At 48.5% G+C, this 22,349-nt stretch overlaps 2 protein-coding genes across 3 annotated transcripts; both read left to right on the top strand.

The window, feature by feature from the left end:
* The first annotated feature begins 1,996 nt into the window (after positions 1–1,996).
* Positions 1,997–9,221, top strand: Pim2 (Pim-2 proto-oncogene, serine/threonine kinase). Its single transcript, XM_090326175.1, has 6 exons — positions 1,997–2,238; positions 2,377–2,486; positions 3,263–3,313; positions 6,860–7,232; positions 7,836–8,012; positions 8,106–9,221. Exons 1-6 carry the CDS (start codon positions 2,178–2,180, stop codon positions 8,270–8,272), a joined length of 939 nt encoding a protein of 312 aa, XP_090182301.1. The 5' UTR covers positions 1,997–2,177; the 3' UTR covers positions 8,273–9,221.
* Positions 9,222–9,699: 478 nt separating this feature from the next.
* Positions 9,700–22,318, top strand: Slc35a2 (solute carrier family 35 member A2). Of its 2 annotated transcripts, none has more exons than XM_090326566.1 (5): positions 9,700–10,175; positions 12,016–12,198; positions 17,242–17,393; positions 20,085–20,827; positions 22,198–22,318. In XM_090326566.1, exons 1-5 carry the CDS (start codon positions 10,085–10,087, stop codon positions 22,223–22,225), a joined length of 1,197 nt encoding a protein of 398 aa, XP_090182692.1. In that variant the 5' UTR covers positions 9,700–10,084; the 3' UTR covers positions 22,226–22,318. The 2 variants fall into 2 exon arrangements, with proteins under 2 accessions (XP_090182692.1, XP_090182694.1); XM_090326568.1 differs by lacking the exon at positions 22,198–22,318 and adding an exon at positions 21,292–21,406.
* The last annotated feature ends 31 nt before the right edge of the window (positions 22,319–22,349 follow it).

Here is a 22,349-nt window from a genome sequence, read left to right as displayed (position 1 = left end):
CATATGGCAGTATAGGTCCATGTGAGTGTTTGGAGTGGCTGTGCACAGCATTGTATCTCTCAATTCTGGGGCATTATTTTTTTCTGACAGTGACTGCATATATGTTTAGGACATGTTTGTTCACATGTATGTGTTTGTGTGTTGGTGCCATTTCTGTGTCTGTTAGTTGCATGTGTCTAAGGTTGAGGCCTTCTCTAGCCATTTCTCATTTACTAGTGCCTATGGCTGTTCCACTGTTTTCTTTTTCTTTCTTTCTTTTTTTTGTCAATCATGGGGCTTGAACTCTGGGCCTGGGCGCTGTCCCTGAGCTCTTCAGGTCAAGGCTACCACCCTACCCCTTGAGCCACAGCCCCACTCCTCATCCTCTAGTGGTTAATTGGAGATGAGTCTCACGTTATTTAGTGCCTGGGCTGGGAACCTTGATCCTCAGACTTCAGCCTCCTGAGTAGCAAGGATTACAGATGTGAGCCATCAAGCCTGGCTACATACACTACTTCTTTAGAAGCCTCTACCAAGTCACAGCTTGTGTCTAAGGCTGTTCCACATTTCACTTTTGTTGTTTTTTTTCTGTTTTGCTCTTTTGCCAGTACTGGGGCTTGAACTCTGGGCCTGGGCACTGCCCTTGAGCACTTTTGCTCAAGGTTAGCATTCTACTTTTGAGCCATAGCTCCACTTCTGGCCTTTTCTGTGAATGTGGTACTGAGGAATTGAATTCCAGGCTTCATGCATTCCAGGCAAGCACCCTATCACTTAGACCACACTCTTGGTCCCTCTTTTATGTTTTGGGTTTGTTTTTTTTTTTTTGCAGTTCTGGGGAATGAACTTGGGGCCTGGGCACTGTCCCTGAGCTTTTTTTTTTTTGCTCAATGTTAGTTCTCTACCACTTGAGCCACAGTGCCACTTCGGCTTTTTCTGTTTATATGGTACTGAGGAATAATAGAACCTAGAGCTTCACGAATGCTAGGCTACCACTCTACCACTAAGCCACATTCCCAGTCCATTTCTTTCAATGTCTCTACCAGGGCACCACACTTCCCAATCTTGCTCTGAAACACAGCCCCCACAAGAGCCAACCCCATAGGTTAAAAGATTCCACATCCACTGACTGAGCCTAGGGCAGAACCTCACCGGGTCTCTGTTAAAGGCTACAAAACACTCTATAGGCAGGCTACTGCTTAGGGCCAGCCAAGTCCTAGAAAGCTAAAACGTGTGACTCCCAAGGTAATTTTCAGTTATCCTCCCTGAATATTGGAAAGACTCTTGAGGTGGGAGAGTCTGATTTCTGTGTGTGTGTTTGTGTATGTGTGTGTGTCCATGTCCATTCAGGGGCTTCTCAGGGCCTGAGCACTGAGTTTTTTTTTCCCCTCAAAGCTATTTACCATTGGAGTCTCATAGGACTTTCTTGCCTGGGGGGGCTTCAAACAGGGATACTCCAATCGCAGCCTCCTGCGCAGCTAGGATTACTGGTGTAAGACACCAATGCCCGGCTTCTGTTTTGAAGCAAAGACAGCCTGGAGGATTCTGGTCTTGGTTGAAAAGTAGCCTTAAAGAGGATTTCTTCCTAGCCCCAGGCTCCGATATTTAAAAGTCGACCTAACATTGTCTCGGCACCAGTCTTGAGGCAGAGATGGCTACATCTGCAAACCAGCTTCCAATAAAAGAGGCTGCGCAGTTGTTTTTTAAGTGTACACACAAACCAACAACAACCACGCCACGCAACAACCAAAACAAATGGTTGCTGCAAAGGGATTCCCAGAACCAGTTTCCTCTGTGTGCGCCCCCATCATTTGCATGCATGCCCCGCCCCCACGAGGGAACCGGGCGTGCATTTGCATACGGGGGCCCTTGAAACGTTCAGGGTGGTATGCAAATAAGGGCTGGCTCCGATTGGCTGAGGTACAGCAGGTGCCTCTTTCGGATTGATCAAAGCCAGGTGGGCGGGGCCGTCGCGCTGGGCGACTCTCCCGGGAGGCGCGTGCCCTGGCTCAGTAACATTGGGGCTGGCGCGCGCGACGAATCTTAACGTTGCGCCGTCTGCGGGCGCTTCCGGGCCACCAGTTTCTTTGCCTTCCACCCTGGCGCCCCCCAGCCCTGGCTCTTCGGCTACGCTGCCCCGGGCGTCTACGCCCTGCGGGCTCAGCGGATTCAGCGGACTCAATCTGCGCAGCGCCTCCTCCATGTTGACCAAGCCAATACAGGGGCTTCCTGCGCCCCCCGTGACCCCCACACAGCCGCCAGGTGAGAATAGTCTACCTTTTTGCAAAAAAGTGGGGTGGGGTGTGCTGGTTAGGTGTTAGGTATTGATGCGGGGAAAGAGGGAGTCTTGGCCAAGCTCAGCACGCCGCCACCCTGACTTCCTCGCCTCCGTCTGCGTAGGAGGCAAGGATCGGGCAGCGTTTGAGGCCGAATATCGTCTCGGCCCCCTTCTGGGTAAAGGGGGATTCGGCACCGTCTTCGCGGGACATCGCGTCGCTGATCGACTCCAGGTACCCACTACGAGGGTCTTGGGGTGGGGGGTTAGGTGTGTTTGGCCAGGGGAGAGGGGGATTCCTTGAGTTGGGATGCTGGCTGACTCGAGGGAGTCTGCAATGTGTAGTAGGGTCATGAGGACCGGGATGCGGGTTGGGGGGGCGTAAGAGCACTCACTCACCCATATGCCTCTGGTGAGATCTAGGTGCATATTGGGTTAGGCAGGAGGTTCCAAGGTAGGAATTCTAGCGGCCCAAGGAGTTAAATTGGGGTAGCGGGGATTCTTGAGACTCGACCACCCCGATTCGGGGAATGTACTTTATATATTAAGAAGGTGGAAATTTGGGGAACTTGGGAGCTAGGCGTCATTATGGAGTAGTGAGAATTAGGACCCCCATGGTACAGAGTTGGTAGCCTAGAGATAGGGTAGGAAATTGGAGGGCTTAAGTGCTGTGGGTCAGGTGTAAATACATTGCCGTGCACTAAAGGCCTTAAGTTCCATCCCCAGTATCGCAAAAGGGAAGACGTGTGTGGGGGGGTAACAGCTCAACCCTTGAAAATTTAGGGGGTCTTGATGCCTGAGGAATTGAAATCGGGGCTAAGGATGGTGGTAAAAGGCAAATTTGGTTTTAAGGAATTTGAAATGCCAGAGAAAATCCTTGGCTCATCACGGTATGTGTGTTTGGGGACCTGAGGTACTAAAGGGCTGGCAGAAGGAAGTATGCGAAGTGGGATTAGAGGGTCTAGATTTTACGCGGTCTAGGGGATCACTTGCTGACCCCCTTTTCTCCAGGTGGCCATCAAAGTAATCTCCCGGAATCGAGTACTTGGCTGGTCCACTTTGGTGAGTATCTTACTGTCCTCCTTGACCTATAGACGCCCTCACTAAACTCAACGCCTGTTTTTTTTCTAAAATATTCGATTCCCTGGGCCCTGTAACCTTAAGAACACTCCCACCAGCCCGTGTTTACTCCTTGGGTGACACAGCCCTGTTTTACCTCAATCCCCCAGAACCTTATTCAACTCTTACCCTTCTTTCAAACACTACTTTCAAGGACTGTCCATAGGGTATGCCGGTGAGGAAAGAGGGGCCTAGGTCAGTGGTTGCCATGGGGATGCTAGCTGCTTCTCTCTAGCCTCGCCAGGAACACTAACGGACATAAGGGCGGGTCTGAGCAAATTGTAGGTGAAAGAGCGCCCCCTGCGGGCATTTCAGAGATTGCGCTTGCGCATGCCGTGGGATCCAGAGGGAGAGGGTGCACCTGCGCAGTAGCAGATTTTACCTCTGTGAGAAAACCTGTCTGGCTACGCCAGTCGGCAATGTAGCCAGTAAAAGCCCCAACTCAGACACAGAGTCTTCTGGCAGTCACTGCCTGTACTTTTGGATGAGGGTCATTATTGAGTTATTCCAAATGCTTGGTGATAGTGACAACGTAGCACATACCATTTATTGAGTTTTTTTTTTTTAACTGCCAGGTCCTGCAATTAATCACTTAAAGCTATTCAAATAAAAATCGCGGGCCGGGAGTTTGGCCTAGTGGTAGAGTGCTTGCCTAGCATGCATGAAGACCCGGGTTCGATTCCTCGATACCACATACATAGCAAAAAGCCAGAAGTGGTGCTGAGGCTCAAGAGGTAGAGTGCTACCTTTGAGAAAGTCCAAGGACAGTGCTCAGGCCCTGAGCCCAAGCCCAGGACTGGCAAAAAAAAAATCGCGTTCTTATCGAATGGCACACACAAATACAGGCAGTTGGCAAAATACATTAAAAAGCTTGTCTGTGGGGCTAAATACCCAACTACTAACTGCTTCCACTTGTTTAACAAATACTTAGTAAGTCCTGCCTTGTTAACAAGAAGTGCTCTTGGTGCTCAAATGAACAAGGCCGGGAGTTTGGCCTAGTGGTGTGCTTACCTAGCATGCACGAAGACCCGGGTTTGATTCCTCGGAACCACATACATAGAAAAAAGCCAGAAGTGGTGCTGAGGCTGAAGTGGTAGAGCTCTAACCTTAATGCCCAGGCCCTGAGCTCAAGCTCAGGACTGGCAAAAAAAATAAAATAAATAAAAATAAATGAACAAAGCTGACAGCTGCTGGGTGGTAATCCTAGCTACTCAGAAGGCTGAGATCTGAGGATCAAGGTTCAAAGCCAGCCCAGGCACTAAAGTCCCTGAGACTTTTCAGTTAACCTCTAGAAAATGGGAAATGGGGCTTGGCTCAAGGGTATGGCGGTAGCCTTGAGCTGAAGAGCTCAGGGAGACCACTGAGACCAAGTTCAAGCCCCGTGACCCACAAAAAAACTCACAGCCAGTTGGGGCCCATTATACTTGTTCAGTGTGAGACCTCATCTCAAATAAACCATCTGTTTTTGTTGTTTCTTGCCAGTCCTGGGGAGTGAACTCATCCTGAGCACTGTCCTTGGGATTTCCTCAAGGCTAGAGCTCTACCACTTGAGCCACCACTTCCGGCTTTTCCGTGTGTGTGTGTGTGTGTGTGTGTTACAGAGGAATTGAACCTGGGTCTTTGTGCATGCTAGGCAAGCATTCTACCACTAAGCCAAACTCCCCCGCCTCCCAAATAAGTGATCTGTAATTGTAGCCACGCATTGGGGTAGCATAGGTGGGAAGACATTAGGGAAAAAAGCTGAGACCTTGGGGCTGGGAGCATAACCTAGTGATAGAATGCTCTGGTAGCATGCACAAAACCCCGGGTTCAATTCCTCGGTTCCACATCCACAGAAAAAGCCGGAAGTAGTGCTGTGGGCTCAAGTGGCAGAGCACTAGCCTTGAGGAAAGCCCAATGACAGTGCTCAGGCCCTGAGTTCAGGTACAAGGAATGGCAAAAAAATACTGTGTTTTGTTTGTTTGTTTTGTTTTTGCCAGTCCTGGGCTTGAGCTCAGGGCCCGAGCACTGTCCTTGGTCTTTCTCAAGGCTAGAGCTCTACCACTTGAGCCTCAGCACCATGCCCAGCTTCTTTTCTGTGTATGTGGTACCAAGGAATCGAACCTGGGTCTTCATGCATGCTAGGCAAGCACTCTGCCACTAGGCCAAACTCCCAGCCCAAAAATACTGTTCTTAATCCCAAGTTATCAGTGAGAAAAACAGAATGTAGCACTCTAGAGCTTGTATTTCTATTTTTTCCTTTTTTTCAGTCATGGGCTTGAACTCAGGGCCTGAGCACTGTCCTTGGGCTTTCTCAAGGCTAGAGCTCTGCCACTTGAGCCACAGCACCACTTCCAGCTTTTACTTTGTATGTGGTACTGAGGAATTGAAGCTGGGGCTTTGTGCATCCTAGGCAAGCACTCTACCACTAGGCCAAACTCCCAGGCCTGCTTGTATTTCTATATCTTGTTTCCTTTTGTGCCGGTCCTCGGGCCTGGACATTATTTTTATACTTTTTTGCTCAAGGGTGGTCCTCTGGCTCAGGTTTGTCTGGCAGGGCTGGCTTTGAGCTTAGATCTTAATGTCTCAGAATCCTGAGTAGCTAAGATTCTAGGCTTGAGGTCTTACTATTTTTTGGTGATCCTGGGTCTTTAACTCTGGGACTTTTTGCCTCAAGGTTGACACTCTTACCATTTATTTGAGCCATTTCTGGCTTTTTGGTAGTTAATTAAAGACAGGTCTCAAGGACTTAGCTACCTGGGCTGTCTTTAAACTGCAATCCTCACATTTCAGCCTCCTGAGTAGCTAGGATTATAGGTGTGAGCCACCTTACCCAGGTGAGCTAGATACTAGCTAGCTGCTGGTGTCTTCGATTAACTACAAAAAAGCCAGGAGTGACTCAAATAAATGGTAGAATGCCAGCCTTGACCTAAAAAGTCCCAGAGACAGTGCCCTGAGTTAAAGCTCCAGTACTGGCACACAGACACACACTGAAAAAAAAAGTAGCCAGGTGCTGGTCGCTCAGACCTGTAATCATAGTTACTCAGAAGCCTGAGATCTTAGGATAAAAGTTCAAAGGCAGCCCAGGCACTAAAGTCCATGAGACTCTTCATCTCCAGTTAACTGCCACAAAAACCAAAAGTGGCCCTGTGACTCAAAGTGGTAGAGAGCTAGCCTTGAGCTGAAGAGATCAGGAACTATGCCCAGGCACAGAGTTCACGCCCCACAACCGACAAAAAAAGGCTAGCTGGGCACGGTGGTTCACACCTATAATCATAGCTACTCAGGAGGCTGAGCTCTGAGGATCGAGGTTCAAAGCCAGCCAGGGCACTAAAGAATGATAGTCTTATCTCTAATTAACCACTGGAGAACTGGAAGTGGCCCCTGTGGCTCAAGGGGTAGGGAGGTAGCCTTGAGCTGAAGAGCTCAGGGACAGCGCTCAGGCCCCATGAATAACAACAAAAAAAGAAGCTAACTTTACATCTGCCTTCTCTGCTTTCTACCCCACAGTCAGACTCAGTAACTTGCCCACTTGAAGTGGCACTATTATGGAAGGTGGGTGAAGGCAGTGGGCATCCTGGTGTGATCCGCCTGCTTGACTGGTTTGAGACCTCAGAAGGCTTCATGTTGGTCCTTGAGAGGCCCATGCCTGCCCAGGATCTCTTTGATTACATCACAGAGAAGGGTCCACTGGGTGAGAGCAAAAGCCGAAGCTTCTTTACCCAGGTAGTGGCAGCCGTCCAACACTGCCACGCCCGTGGAGTTGTTCATCGAGATATCAAAGATGAAAACATCCTGATAGACCTATGCCGAGGCTGTGTTAAACTCATCGATTTTGGTTCTGGTGCCCTGCTTCATGATGAACCCTATACTGACTTTGATGGTAAGACTTGTTACCCAAATCTCAACAGGAGAAGCATATTGAATTGGAGGGTTGTTAGGAATAGGTTTCTTGATTTCTGTTTTACTGAGGATTTTCAGGCCTTGATCTCTAGCAGTGTGCCCTAACCCCTTACTGGGCTGTTATTCTAGTGAGGAAATCCTGTTCTTTCTACATGGATTTTGTTTTGTTTTTCTATGAAGATCTCTCTCCCCACCCCCCCTTTTTTTGCCAGTCCTGGGGCTTGAACCCAGGGCCTGGGCACTGTCTGAGCTTTTGCTCAAGGCTAGCACTCTACCACTTGAGCCACAGTGTGACTTCCGGCTTTTCTGTTTATGTGGTACTAAGGAATTGAACTCTGGGCTTCGTGCAAGCTAGGCAAGCACTCTAAGCACTCTACCACTAAGCCACATTCCCTCCTAAGAGGATCTTAACTATTTTGAAATGCTTTTGGGGGTAGCGGGGACAACTCTAAAAGTTGTTCCTTGTGCAGTGATAACACTGCTGTTAATATAAATGTAATGTCCTGTATTAGAGGTGAGTGGGGGCTGGAAAGGGGGGCACCACCATAGAAGAATCTAATTCTGACCATTGGCTCGTGTGCAGGGACAAGGGTGTATAGTCCTCCAGAATGGATCTCTCGCCACCAGTACCATGCACTCCCAGCCACCGTCTGGTCACTGGGTGTCCTTCTCTATGACATGGTGTGTGGAGATATTCCCTTTGAGAGGGATCAGGAGATTCTGGAGGCTCAACTTCACTTTCCTGCCCATGTCTCCTCAGGTGAGATGCCTTACTGGTCCCAGCCCAGTCTTTCCTTTTTTTTAAACCCCTTACTATTTGTTACTCATTTGCTCTGTGCCTCTTCACCCACAGACTGCTGTGCCCTAATCCGCCGGTGCCTGGCTCCTAAACCTTCTAACCGTCCCTCACTGGAGGAGATCCTGCTGGACCCCTGGATGCAGACACCAGCTGAGGATGTGCCCGTCAGTGCCCCTAAAGGAAGTTCTACTACTCCCTTGGCTTGGTCCCTGCTTCCCTAGGCCCAGTCAGGCCTCCCACTGGTTGGAATCCCATGGTCATGCCACAGGGATAGATGGACATCTGTTGACCTGGTTATACAGGTTGTTAAAAATCCAGTATTACTAAGGTCAGGGATAAGGGTTCAGGGGTCAGAAGATGAGCCAAATCTGCCCAGTTCCTATCCCAATCTTGTGAAGGAGCCCTTCCTCCTGTGGCCCTTATTCTGGAGGGGGGAATTCCTTGTTTAATGTTCTGTTCAGGATGTTTATTTGGAGAATTTTTTTTCCCTTCGGAACCCTAGGATTTGTTTTCCTTAAGTTGTAAATCCCTTCCCTTGCACTAGCACCTCCTGTAGTACCACCACACAAACTTAGATACTTAGTTCAAATGCTCTCACGTGGGCAAGGGTGCTTTCCTTAAAATTCCCCAGCAGCTGTTTTATTTTAGCAAAAGGGCCCTTTCCCCTAGCCGAGGGTCCCATATTTGGTCAAGCTGCTTGCCTATCTCATCCTAGAACTGCTTATTCTGGGAGAAATGATGCCCTGTTGATGTTCCAGGGCTTTTTTGTGTGTTTGATTTTTTGTTTGGTGATTTTTTTTTTAATTTTGGTGAGGGGATCCTACTGTTACCCCAAGTGCTCTTATTCTGGTGAGAAGAAACCTGACTTCCATAATTTGGAAAGGAGTGGGAAACAGTCACCATCGGACATCACCAGAAACTAGGATGGGATGGATGGGGTGTATTTGGGGTGGGGGATGAGCTGGGGGAAAATGTGTTGTGTATTCTCCTGGGGTTCCCCCCTCCAACTTTGCTGCCTCCTACTGAGCCAGAATTGTCAAATTGCTAAAAATGTAAATATTTATGTACTGGAGGTAGGAGAGCTGCAAGTGTGCCCTCCTGTCAACTTCTCCCCTGCCTGGATTATTTAAAAAGCCATGTGTGGAATCCCACTATTTAATAAATAAAATTCACAAGCGACTGGCCATTTGTACAGACAGATTTCTGAAGTGTAAGCTGAAACTAGAAGGGTGAAATCCTATTAGAGAAGTCCTTTTCAGCAGACTAGACATGGTTGCTCACATCCCTGATCTGAAGGCCTGGAGCAAGAATTAGAGGGGAAAAAGCCTCAGGCTACTGAGAAAAATCCTTTTTAACTTCAGCTTTTGCCTCTTAATTTTTCATGTTTTCTAGCCACAGTTGTCACTGGCTTTCTCACTTGTATGGCTTCAAGTGATAGAGCCTTGTGCCCATTTACCCATCTCCCCGCCCCTAAACGCACATATACACATACAACACACGTGTCTTCTGGGTCTTAGTGGCTCCTAGGTCCTTGAGGGCGGGATCTGGCCGGGAGGGTTAAGAGGAACTTCAGTCCAACCAGAAGGAGATCTAGGAGTTTGTGATGCGGAAAGGGCGGCGCCATCTGGAGGCGGTGCCAATAAACAGCCGAGGTGGAAGGGGCAGCCGGACCAATGAGCCCATGAGGGAATGGGCGGGTAGTGTGGGAAACCGGGTCAGTGAACCAGACAAACGGAAGGTAGGGGGCAGGTCTAGAAGCAGGAATGGGCCAAAGTACTTCGGCAAAGATCGCTAGGATTCTAGCTGGGAACATTCTAGTTCGCTTGGTTCTAGAGGAATTCTCGCCGCCATCTTAGGCTCCGCTCTTTGAGAAGCGGGAAAAGCAAGCCGCCCTCCTGGAAAGCCCCAGCAGTTGGTCCGCCTTCGCCTGTCCCTCCCACTTAAAAAAAAAAGGAGCAGGGTCCCGGAAGCGGAAGTGACGGACACGGAAGTGGCCTGCTGTTGCCGAGGGGACGGGCCGGGCAGATGCCAACATGGCAGCGGTTGGGGTTGGTGGTTCCACCGCGGCGGCCGGGCCAGGAGCGGTCTCCGCGGGGACATTGGAGCCAGGGACCGCGAGCGCGGGTGAGATGAGCTGTGACTGAACAGTCGACGGCGGGGCGGAAGTCGGGAGCCCCGAGGGTCAGAATGCTTCCTCACTGAAGGATTAGGGAACAGCATCCCCCGTGCACCGACCTATGTGAATATTCGTGTAGCTGGGAGGGACGGGGATGAGGGAGTGTGTGAGGGGCGGTAATGGATCGTTCAAAGGGTGGTTGCAAGCAGGGTCTCACCACATATTGGCAATAAAGATCATTTTTGCATGAGAGGGAATTTTCCTCTTCAGAAAGGTTTAAGACCACTGACAGCATTCTGAGAGTGTGAGTTCCTTATGGAAGGGAGAGACCATTCGGAGGGTGTGGGAGTTCTTATTTGTAGAAGGGAGAGACTATTCTGAGGGTGGCGCCTCATTCCTTATAAATTGACAGGGTGGGGCAGGTTCTTCCTTATGTGACCAGTGGGTCCATTTTGAGCACAAGGATGTCTTTCATGCCGTGAGGAGAATGTTCTGGGGAGAGCCCTCATGGAGGTAGAGTTCATTGTTTGTCGAGGTGGGAGTGATTTCTTTCCTCATATGTCAGAACAGTCTGAGAGTGCCAGGTCCTTCCTTATAGCAGAGATCCTTGTGCCTTTGGGTAGAAGTAATTATTCCTTGGCTGCGTTGAGAGGGTGTGGAGGATGGGGAAAGTATTTCCTGGTGTGACAGAGGGAACTAGACCATTTTCTGTAGACTGACTGTTCATTATGTAGGATTAAATCCTTAGGATAACAGGGAATACCATTGCACTGGGGGAGGACAGATCTTATACAAAGATCCCATTCATTTCTTGTATTAGGGTATTATTCTTTCGTGTGCATTGCCCCTCCTGAGTAAAATAATCTTTTCTTATAAACTCTCAATTTTCCTTTACATAAAATGAGAATCTCCGTAGTTATTTCAGAGATCAGATTGATAGGAGTGCACTCAGATCATCTCATCCCTTAGCCTGGTGGTGGGTACACAGTAAGCATTCAGTAAATGCTGAGAATGTAGTAGTTGCTGGTATTCTGTCTGGGAAAGAGTTGCTTCTCTGAGGAGGAAGAGAGGGTATCCAGGCCTTACCCTATCCCTCCCTCCCTCCCTCTCTCCTTCTTTCCTTCCTTCCTTCCTTCCTTCCTTCCTTCCTTCCTTCCTTCCTTCCTCTCTTTCAACATTCCTGGGGCTTGAACCCAGCACCTGGGCATCATCCCTGGTCATTTTTTTTCTCAAGACTAGCACTCTACCACTTGAGCCACAGTACCACTTCTGTCTTTTTCTGTGTAGGTGGTACTTAGGAATTGAACCCAGGGCTTCATGCATATTAAGCAAGCACTCTACCACTAAGCCACATTCCCAGCTCCTACCCTATTCATTTCTTTCTGTTTTTTTTGCCATTCCTGGGGCTTGAACTCAGGGCCTGAGCACTGTCCTTGGGTTTTCTCAAGGCTAGAGCTCTACCACTTGAGTCACAGCACCACTTCCAGCTTTTTCTATGTGTGTGGTACCGAGGAATCAGGTCCAGGGCTTCATGCATGCCAGGCAAGCACTCTACCAGTAGGCCACACCCCCAACCATACCCTGTTCATTTCTTGACACAAGAAATCTTGACAGCAAGAATTCTAGATATGGGTTGGACCAGAGTAGGTCCACTTCCCCCTTTCAGACTTCCTGTCTGTGGTCGAGAGAGTGGAATCATTGAGTCAGGGTGGCCAAGGAGAAGGAGGTTGTTGCTGTAGCTAAGAGTATCCTAGTTGGCAAAGGAATAATGATGGGATGATGATGTGGCTTTGTCCCAGCAGCTTCTGACCTCATCCTTTTCCCCCTGTCCCTTTCTATTCCCTACAGCTCACCGTCGCCTCAAGTACATATCCCTAGCTGTGCTAGTGGTCCAGAATGCCTCCCTCATTCTCAGCATCCGCTATGCCCGGACACTACCTGGGGACCGCTTCTTTGCCACCACCGCTGTGGTCATGGCTGAAGTGCTCAAAGGTCTCACCTGCCTCCTGCTACTCTTCGCACAGAAGAGGGGTATGAGCCAAGGAGGGGGTTGGTGGGTGGGACTCTATAAGTGTGTGTGTGCACACGTACACATGGGAGGGTTAGCAGGAGCTTTATTCCCGTGTCTATGAAGCTGCCTGGGACATAGGTCAAGTGCATCTGAACTTCTCCCTCCTGCCCCCAGCTATGAGTAGGTGAGTCTCCTCTAACAACCTGGGAGCAGTGGGACTGAGAAATTCTGCCCCAAAAGTATGACACTCTTGGGGTGATTGATTTAACTTTGATTATGGAGAATTTCAGATATATACAAAATTAGATAGAATAGTAAAACTCAAACAACCATTCCAATTAATTGCTAACTGATAGCCTCTCTGTCATGAAACAGCATGACTGATCATACACTCATATTTATTACATACCCCTCCCTCTTTATTTTGCCAAGGCTTTGAGCTTAGATCCTTCAGTTCACTTGGTTTATTTGCTTGACTGATGCTATTCCACTTGAGTCACACCTCCTTCAATTTTTGCTGGTTAGTTTTTGGATGAAATCCCATGTACTTTTCTGCCTGGGCTAGCTTTGAACCAAATTCTGGATCTCAGCCACCTGAGTAACCTCTCTTTCTTATTTTGAAGTAAACTCTCTATTTTTTTTTGCTAGTTGTGGGGCTTTAACTTGGGGTCTGAGCACTGTCCTTGGACTTTTCTCAAGGTTAGCACTCTGCCACTTGAGCCACTTCACCACTTCCAGCTTTTTCTATGTATGTGGTACCAAGGAATCGAACACAGGTCTTTATGCATGCTAGGCAAGCACTCTACCAGTGAGCTAAACTCCTGGCCCTCTATTTTTTTTTAAAAAAATTGGGGATTTAACTCAGGTGCTTGTGCCTGCTTTGTATTTTACCACTTGAGCCATGCCTCCAGCTTCCCTGTTTTGATCTTGAAAAAAATATTTGGTAATCATACCAGTATTGGGGACTGAACTCAGCTCTTTTTACGAGCCATGCATTCAGTCTAGTATTGTGTTGAGTAATTAGAGATATTCTTTTTTTTTTGCCAGTCCTGGGCTTGAGCTCAGGGCCTGAGCACTGTCCTTGGATTTTCTCAAGGCTAGGGCTCTACCACTTGAGCCTCAGCACCACTTCTTGCTTTTTTTTTTTCTATGTATGTGGTACCAAGGAATCGAACCCGGGTCTTCATGCATGCTAGGCAAGCACTTTAACCACTAGGCCAAACTCCCAGCCCTAATTAGAGATATTCTTACAGAATTTTCTTCTCAGACTGGCTTCAGACTTCAGTCTTCGGATCTTAGCTTCCTGGGTAGCTAGTATAATATCAGCTATACCATTATAATAACATAATGTCAGCTGAGTGTGCTCGTACAACACTGACAGTCTCATCTATTCAAAAGGTTCAGGCAAGCAGAAAGTTAGTCTGGGCTGCATAATAAGACTCTGCCTCAAAACAGAAAATTTGGATGGTAGCATTGGTCTATAATCCCAGCTACTTGGGAAGATTTTGAATTTGATGCCAGCCCAGACAAAAATGCAAGGCCCTGTCAAAAACAAACTAAAGACCTGAGCACCAGTGACTCACCCCTCTAATCCTAGCTGCTCAGGAGGCTGAGAGATCTGATGATCACAGTTCGAAGACAACCTGGGCAGGAAACATCCATGAGATATCTCTTTTTATTTTGTCAATCCTGGGGCTTGAACTCAGGACCTTGGCATTGTCCCTGAGCTTTTTCACTCGTCTAGTGCTCTACCACCTGAGACACAGCTGCCTTCCAGCTTTTTTGGTGGCAAACTTTTGCTGCCCAGGCTGGCTTCAAGTCACGATCCCCACATTTCAGCTTCCAGAATAGCTAGGAATACAGGGGTGAGTAACCAGCACCCAGATGTGAGACTCGTCTCCAATTAACCACACAAAAAAACTAGGGACGGGAGTTTGGCCTAATGGTAGAGTGTAAGAAGACCCAGGTTTGATTCCTCAGTTATCACATACATAGAAAAAAACGGAAGTAGTGTTGTGGCTCAAGTGGTAGAGCTCTAGTCTTGAAAAACCCCCAAAACACTGTTGTTGGAAAAAAGAAAAATAAACGTAGAAGTGGAGCTGTGGCTGAAGTGGTAGAGCAGTAGCCTTGAGCAAAAAAGTTCAGGGACAATGCCCAGGTCCTGAGTTCAGATCCCAGGACCAGCACAAATACAAAACCAAACCAATACTAAAACAAAAGGAAAAAAAGAGCAGGGGTTATGACTTGAGTGGTTGAGTCCTTGGCTTAAAAAGTTCAAGACCCTGGGGTCTGGAGTTTGGTCTAGTTGTAGAGTGCTTGCCTAGCATACATGAAGACCCGAGTTCAGTTCCTCACTACCACATACACAGGAAAAAAAAGCCAGAAATAGTGCTGTGGCTCAAGTGGTAAAATGCTAGCCTTGAGAAAGCCCAAGCTCAGGCCCTAAGCTCAAGCCCAGGACTGGCAACAACAACAACAAAAATGTGTACATAGTCAGGTGTGGTGGCTCACACCTGTAATCCTAGCTGTTCAGCAGTCTGAGATCTGAGGATTGCAGTTCAAAGCCAGCAAGGGCACTAAAGTCCATGAGACTCTTATCTCCAAACCGGAAGTGGCGCTGTGGCTCAAGGGATATGGCAGTAGCCTTGAGCTGAAGAGCTCAGGAATGTGCTCAAGACCATAGCTCAAGCTCCATGACCACCAACAACAAAATGTACCCTGGGGCTTGAACTCAGGATTTGTACATTATCCCTGAGCTTCTTTTGTCCAAGACTAACTTTCTACCATTTAAGCCACTGCTCTACTTCTAGCTTTTGAAGGAGTTTATTGGAGATAAGAGTCTGGCAGACTTTCTTGCCTGGGCTGGGGTCAAACCTTGATCTTAGCATAAGTAGCTAAAATTACAGGCTTGAGCTAATGGATTCCAGCCCATTGACCTGATAATGAGAAAATGAGAGGATGTGATCCAGTAATTAGTTCTGAGATGCTGACTGTGAATGAACATCAGCAGGAGTTTCTTGGATAACCCAGTGCTTGTAGTTGTAGAAAACTTCCTTAAGCACTGACTCTCCTCTTCAAAGACTCAAAGGTGAACTGCACCTACTGTGCAACACCTTAATAATAATAACATTATATATATATATAAATGTCCCCATTATATATATATATTTTTTAAAAGATATGAGATGGGCTGGGAGTTTGGCTTAGTGGTAGAGTGCTTACCTACCATGCACGAAGACTGGGGTTCGATTCTTCAGTACCACATACATAGAAAAAAGCCGGAAGTGGTGCCGAGGCTCAAGTGGTAGAGCTCTAGCCTTGAGAAAATCCAAGGACAGTGCTCAGGCCCTGAGCTCAAGCCCAGGACTGGCAAAAAAATTACACATACACACACACATATAGTGAGAGCCAGGAACTGGTGGCTCATGCCTGTAATCCTAATCACTTAGGAATCTGATACCTGAGGATTGTAGTTAAAAGTCAGCCCAGGTAAGAAAATCCATGAGATACTTATTTCCAATTAAATACCAAAAAACCAGAAATAGAGCTGTGACAGAAGTGGTAGTATACTGGTCTTGAGCCAAAAAAAAGTATGGGACAGTACTCAGACCCTGAGTTGAAATCCCAGGAATGGCATGCGCACGCGCGCGACACACACACACACACACACACACACACACACTAGTTTTGTTTTCTTTTTGTTTTTTTGGTGGGGGGGGGTTCATGGGGCTTGAACTCTGAGTCTGGGTGCCATCCCAGAGTTTTTCAGCTAAAGCCTAACACTCTACCACTTTGAGCCACAACAACACTTGGGGTTTTCTGTGGAATGAACCTCAGGTGCCCAACTTGTCATCTGAGTCTTTTTTTTTTTTGCCAGTCCTGGGCTTGAGCTCAGGGCCTGAGCACTGTCCTTGGACTTTCTCAAGGCTAGAGCTCTACCACTGGAGCCTCAGCACCACTTCTGGCTTTGTTCTATGTATGTGGTACCGAGGAATCGAACCCGGGTCTTCATGCATGCTAGGCAAGCACTTTAACCACTAGGCCAAACTCCCGGCCCCTCATCTGAGTCTTTTATCTCCACTTAATCAGCAAAAAGTGCAAACTGGCCAGGTGCCAGGGGATCAAGCCGGTAATCCTAGTTACTTAGGTGGGTGAGATCTGAAGATTGTGGTTCAAAATCAGCCTGGGCAAGAAAATTTCATCAAAGTGTTTAACTTTTTTTTGCCAGTCCTGGGGCTTGAACTCAGGGCTGAACACTGTTCTTGGGCTTTCTCAAGGCTAACACTCTACCACTTGAGACATAAGCATCACTTCTGGTCTTTTCTATGTATGTGGTGCCAAGGAATCCAACCCAGGTCTTTGTGCATGCTAGGCAAGCACTCAACCACTAGGCCAAACTCAAAGGCTACTACTTCATGAACTTTCAATGAGTGAAATTATTTCACTGTAGACTGCCTGCTCTTTCTGGGCTTCATGTCAAGGAGTGAGCTTTTAGACAAGGAAACATGATGGATAGTTATTGTATGGCTATTTAATTTCTTGCAGTGCTAGGGATACAAGTTAGGGCTTCTCATACTTCTGGCAAGGCTAAACTACCACTGAGTTCAAAGTTCTGAAGTGGAACTCAGTGGTAATTTACATTCTTAATATGTGATTAACATTAGGTTCCATCACTGAATGAGGGGAAAACACAAAACCAAAAACACTGGATTGTAGTCCCTAGGGAGTGAGGAGATAGGGGAAGGGATTCAGATAAGGACATAGCACAGAGATGGATGTAGGAGCTAGACCTGGTCCTAGCCTTCAGTGGATCCCCTCTTTTTTTAGTCATGGGGCTTGAACTCAGAGCCTGGGCACTGTCCTTGGACACTTTTTTTTTGGCTCAAGGCTAGCCCACTGCCACTTGAGCCACAGTACCACTTCCAGCATATATATATAGTACTGAAGAATCGAACCCAGGATTTTGTGCATGTGAGGCAAGCACTCTACCATGAGGCTACACTCCCAGTCAAGTGGATCCTGTCTTTTGGTAGTCATGCTGAAAGGTCTCTCCTCCTACCTAGGTAACGTGAAGCATCTGGTTCTTTTCCTTCATGAGGCTGTCCTTGTGCAGTATGTGGACACACTCAAGCTTGCAGTGCCCTCTCTCATCTACACCTTACAGAATAACCTCCAGTATGTTGCCATCTCCAACCTACCAGCTGCCACTTTCCAGGTGAGTTGCCAGCACAGCCTGGCCTCAAGGAAAACTGGCTAGGTTAGTGGCATAAAGTGGGGAACAAGGTAGACTGCTGAGAACAAAATCAGGCTCACACCTGTAATCCTAGCTACTCAGGAGGCTGAGATCTGAAGATCAAGGTTCAAAGCCAGTTCGGCACAAAAGAACCTGAGGCTCTATCTCCAATTAACCTCTAAAAAACAGGAAGTGGGGCTTGGCTCAAGGGTAGGTTGGTGGCCTTGAGCTGAAGAGCTCAGAGACTGTGCCCAGGCTGAGTTCAAGCCCCATGACCACACACACACACATTTTTTTTGCCAGCCCTAGGGCTTGAAGTCAGGGCCTGAGCACTGTCCTTGGGCTTTTCTCAAGGCTAGAGCTCTACCACTTGAGCCACAGCACCACTTCCAGCTTTTTCTATGTATGTGGACCAAAGATTTGAATCTGGGTTTTTGTGCATGCTAGGCAAGCACTCTACCACTAGGCCAAACTCCCAGTCCCTATATCACTTTTAGAATATCCTTGCAACTTCCTTCTAACTTCAGTTTCCTCTTGTGAGAATCAGGAAATAGAATAGAAATACCTAGCTGGGCACAGTGGCTCATGCCTGTAATCCTAGCTACTTAGGAGTTTGAGATCTGAAGACTAAGGTTCAAAGCCAGCCCAGGCAGAAAAGTGTGTGAGACTCTTCTTTTTTGTTACTCATGGGACATGAACTTTGGACCTGGGGATTGTCCATGAGCTCTGCAGCACAAGGCTACCGTCCTACCTCTTGAGCCACCATGCCACTTCCATTTTTCTGGAGATGAGTCTCACAAACTTTTTAGTACCTGGGCTGGCTTTGAACCGTGACCCTGAGATCTCAGCCTCCTGAATAGCTAGAATTACAGGCATGAGCCACCGTGCCCAGCTCTTCTGTGAGTCTCTTGTAGCCAATTAACCACCAGAAAAGATGCTGTGACTCAAAGTGATAGAGCACTAAAAAGCAGGACAGTGCCCAGGTCCTGAGTTTATGCCCCACAACCAACACCACCACCAACAGAAAAGAATCACTGAGGCCCAGGTATATTACATGCCTGTAATTCTAGCACTCAGGATGCTGAAGTTGCAGTTTGGAGATTTGGAGGCTAGACTGGGATATGTAGTGTGAGATGTTATCTCAAAAAAAGAGGGCGGGTGCTGAGTGCAGTGGCTCACACCTGTAAACCTAGCTACTCAAGAGGCTGTGATCTGAGGATCCCAGTTCAAAGCCAGCCTGATCACTAAAAGACTGTGAGACTCTCATCTCCAATTAACCACCAGAAAACTGGAAGTAGCTGGCACTATGGCTCAAGGGGTAGGGCGGTAAGCTTTGAGTTGAAGAGCTCTGGGACAGGGCCAGGCCTAGAGTTCAAGCCCCATGACTTACAAAAAAAAAAAAAAGGAGGCCGGGGAGGGGGGTGCTGGGAATGTGGCCTACTGGTAGGGTGCTTATCTAGCATGTATGAAGCCATGGGTTCAATTCCTCAGTGCCACATAAACAGAAAAAAACACAAGTCGTGCTATGTATGACTCAAGCCATAGAGTGCTAGTCTTGAGAAAAAGAATCTTAAAGAGGGGACACAGTGCCCAGGCCCTGAGTTCAAGTCCCAGAACTGGCAAAAAGGAAAAAAGAGATAAGTTCGAGGCCTTGTGGCTATGCATGAGCAGCCTGCTTGTTGGAGTCATGTATCAGGTTTCCTGGGTTTTAGCAGCTCTGGACCTGGTGCTAGTGGTTTATATCTGTAATCTAGCAGCTCAGGAGGCTGAGATCTATGGATTGAGGTTCAGAGGCAGCATGGGCAGACAGATTGACTTTTTTGGCTCGTGGCTGGTGCTCTGCCACTTAAGCCACAGCTCCACTTCTGGCTTTTTGGTGGTTCATTGGAGGGATAACAGTGTCACGGCTGGCACCAGTGTCTCACACATGTAATCCTACCTACTCAGGAGGCTGAAGATCTGAGGATCATGATTCAAAGCCAGCCCAGGTACTATAGTCCAGGAGCCTCTTATCTCCAATTAACCACCAGAAAACCTGAATTAGTGCTGTGACTCAAAGTGGTAGAGGGCTACTTTTGAGTTGAAGAGCTCAGTGACAGCACCCCGCCCCAGAGTTCAAGCCTCACCATGGACCAAAAAAAAAGTCTCACAGGCATTCCTGCCCAGCAGAGATGATGCCAAGACTCAGATAGGGCTAGTGCTTTGGCAAAACTGCCCTTTTGTATACTCTGCTGTGTTGTCTTTAAGGACTGCTTAGCCACAGTTTAGTTAGTAGCCAGTGGCTGAGTGTGTGTGTGTGTGTGTGTGTGGCTTGAACTCGGGGCCTGGGCGCTGTCTCTGAGCTTTTCAGCTCAAGGCTACCAAGCTACCCCTTGAGGAACAGCACCACTTCCGGTTTTCTAGCAGTTAATTGGAGAGAAGGGTCTCATGGACTTTAGTGCCCAGACTGGCTTTGAACTGCGATCCTCAGATCTCAGCCTCCTGAGTAGCTAGAATTATAGGCATGAGCCACCGCGCCCAACTCTTTTTGTTTTTTTTGTTTTTGTTGTTGTCACCTACCATGCCTACTATGTATCATTGTACCTGAGGGCCCACAGAGGATTCTGTACCCCCCAAGTGCAGCTGTTGGGGGGTCAGGATCTGCCCTCAGTGCCTTCGTCATGCCACTCACAGGTGACGTACCAGCTGAAGATCCTGACTACGGCCCTCTTCTCCGTGCTCATGCTGAACCGCAGCCTCTCTAGGCTGCAGTGGGCCTCCCTGCTGCTCCTCTTCACTGGTGTTGCCATCGTCCAGGCACAGCAAGCTGGTGGAGGTGGCCCACGGCCACTGGATCAGAATCCTGGAGCAGGCCTAGCAGCCGTGGTGGCCTCCTGTTTGTCCTCGGGCTTTGCAGGCGTTTACTTTGAGAAGATCCTCAAAGGCAGCTCAGGTTCTGTGTGGCTACGCAACCTGCAGCTGGGTCTCTTTGGCACAGCCCTGGGCCTAGTGGGGCTCTGGTGGGCTGAGGGCACTGCTGTGGCTCACCGTGGCTTCTTCTTTGGGTACACACCTGCTGTCTGGGGTGTGGTACTAAATCAAGCCTTTGGTGGGCTGCTGGTGGCTGTCGTTGTCAAGTATGCTGACAACATCCTCAAGGGCTTTGCCACCTCCCTGTCCATTGTGCTGTCCACTGTTGCCTCCATTCGCCTCTTTGGCTTCCACCTGGACCCGTTATTTGCTCTTGGCGCTGGGCTCGTCATTGGTGCCGTCTACCTCTACAGCCTTCCCCGAGGTGCAGTCAAAGCCATAGCTTCTGCTTCTGCCTCTGCTACCACCTCTGGGCCCTCCATTCACCAGCAGCCTCCGGGGCAACCACCACCACCACAGCTCTCTTCGCATCGAGGGGACCTCATCACGGAGCCCTTTCTGCCAAAGTCAGTGCTGGTGAAGTGAGGGCTGGTGGCGGTTGGGGGAGACAGGGAAGCAGGGGGACTCGGGTGGAGGGCGTTGGGCATCTGCAGGACCGAAGTTGTTGCCAGGGCCTTGCTCCTCTGGGGTTGGAAGCTGGTCTTTTTCTCCCAGGTCACTGAGACTTCCTGAGGGGCACGGAACTAAGGCCAGATGTCACATGATCTTTCCTGGTATATGGGCTCTCTTCCCCTGGACGGGGATTTTAGAGCTGCTTTCCCTGCCCCAGTCTAACCTCTTTGGGGACAGGATTTTGGGTATTGCCATTCAAGGCCTTGTTTTCGTCTGCCCCATCACCCTCTGCCGAAGGTGTCCTCTTACCTCGGAGACAGTCCATCCCAGCTGGCCATCCCTCTACTTTTGTAAGGGCAGACTGGACAAAAGTCAGAAGTCCTGCAGCTCTTCAATAATGACTAATGCCTACCTGCAGGGTTCTGTTTCCCATCATCTGAGGCCTTCTATCCTCCCTTCACCACCTTGGATCATGTTAGCAGCTTGGTCTCATGTAACCTTGGGGCAGCTTCCCTGGCACTGAGACCCTTGAAGATGACCTGTTGCAAGTGCCCAAGGGTGAGGAAGAGGCATAAGCTGAGAGCTTGGCTTCATTCAGCCCATTTGAAGAAGGGTGTGGTAGGAGCTGGGTTGTTTTTGTTTTGAGTGGTTTGTAAGCAGATCATTAAATGATCCAGAGTGTGAAAGAGCAGGGAGGGGAGGTTTCTGGATCCTGGAAGTAGCTTCAGTCTCACTGAACTGAAACACTGGCACTTGTCAGATGCAGGGCTCTTATTGGAGCTACCCAGAGACGAAAATAAAGCTGCCCGTCCTGCTCTTGCTACCACATTGGCTTAATTCGTGGTGGGGGAGGTGGTCTCAGAGTTGAATGGAACCTGCACCCTGCACTCCCCAAAGCTTATTAACCCCTTAACTATCCCAGGGGTGTGTGTGTGTGCGTGTGTGTGCGTGTGCGTGTGCGTGTGTGTGTCCGTGTGTGCGTGGGGGTATGTGAGAAAGCTGCCTAGGCTGTCTTTGCTAAATGTAAATAGGGCCATTGGATCTTTATTTTTGATTAATTTGTTCTGATTTTTTGGGTTTGTTTTCTAAGGAACTGTAATGAACAAAATGTCAGGATTACCCAATGCCAAATAAAGATGTTGTATTTATTTAGTCCATGTGTAGCTTTCTGACCCAGGGGCTCATTCTCCTGACATAGACACTCTTACTAACCTCGAGACTGCCAACCAGCCTTACTACCACAGCCCTCGCTTGCTCCAAAAAGTCCACTTTCCAGCACATCCCAGCTTTCTGTGTTTCTCTTTCCTTCCCATTTCCACCACAGGTTGCTCACCAAGGTGAAGGGTTCGTAGCCACCGGGATTGAAGACGTTGGCCTGGCCTCGCTCTCCTTTCTTGCCCCCGGGCTCAGCTGGGACGAAACTCTGATCAGTATTAGGAGTAGGATGAGGTAGCTGGTGGAACTTCCCATCGGTGC

The sequence above is a fragment of the Megascapheus bottae genome, chromosome X (assembly GCF_031878675.1).
Source record: "Megascapheus bottae isolate mThoBot1 chromosome X, mThoBot2.hap1, whole genome shotgun sequence".
NCBI classification, from domain to species: domain Eukaryota; kingdom Metazoa; phylum Chordata; class Mammalia; order Rodentia; family Geomyidae; genus Megascapheus; species Megascapheus bottae.
This window is presented reverse-complemented; position numbering and strand designations above follow the sequence as displayed.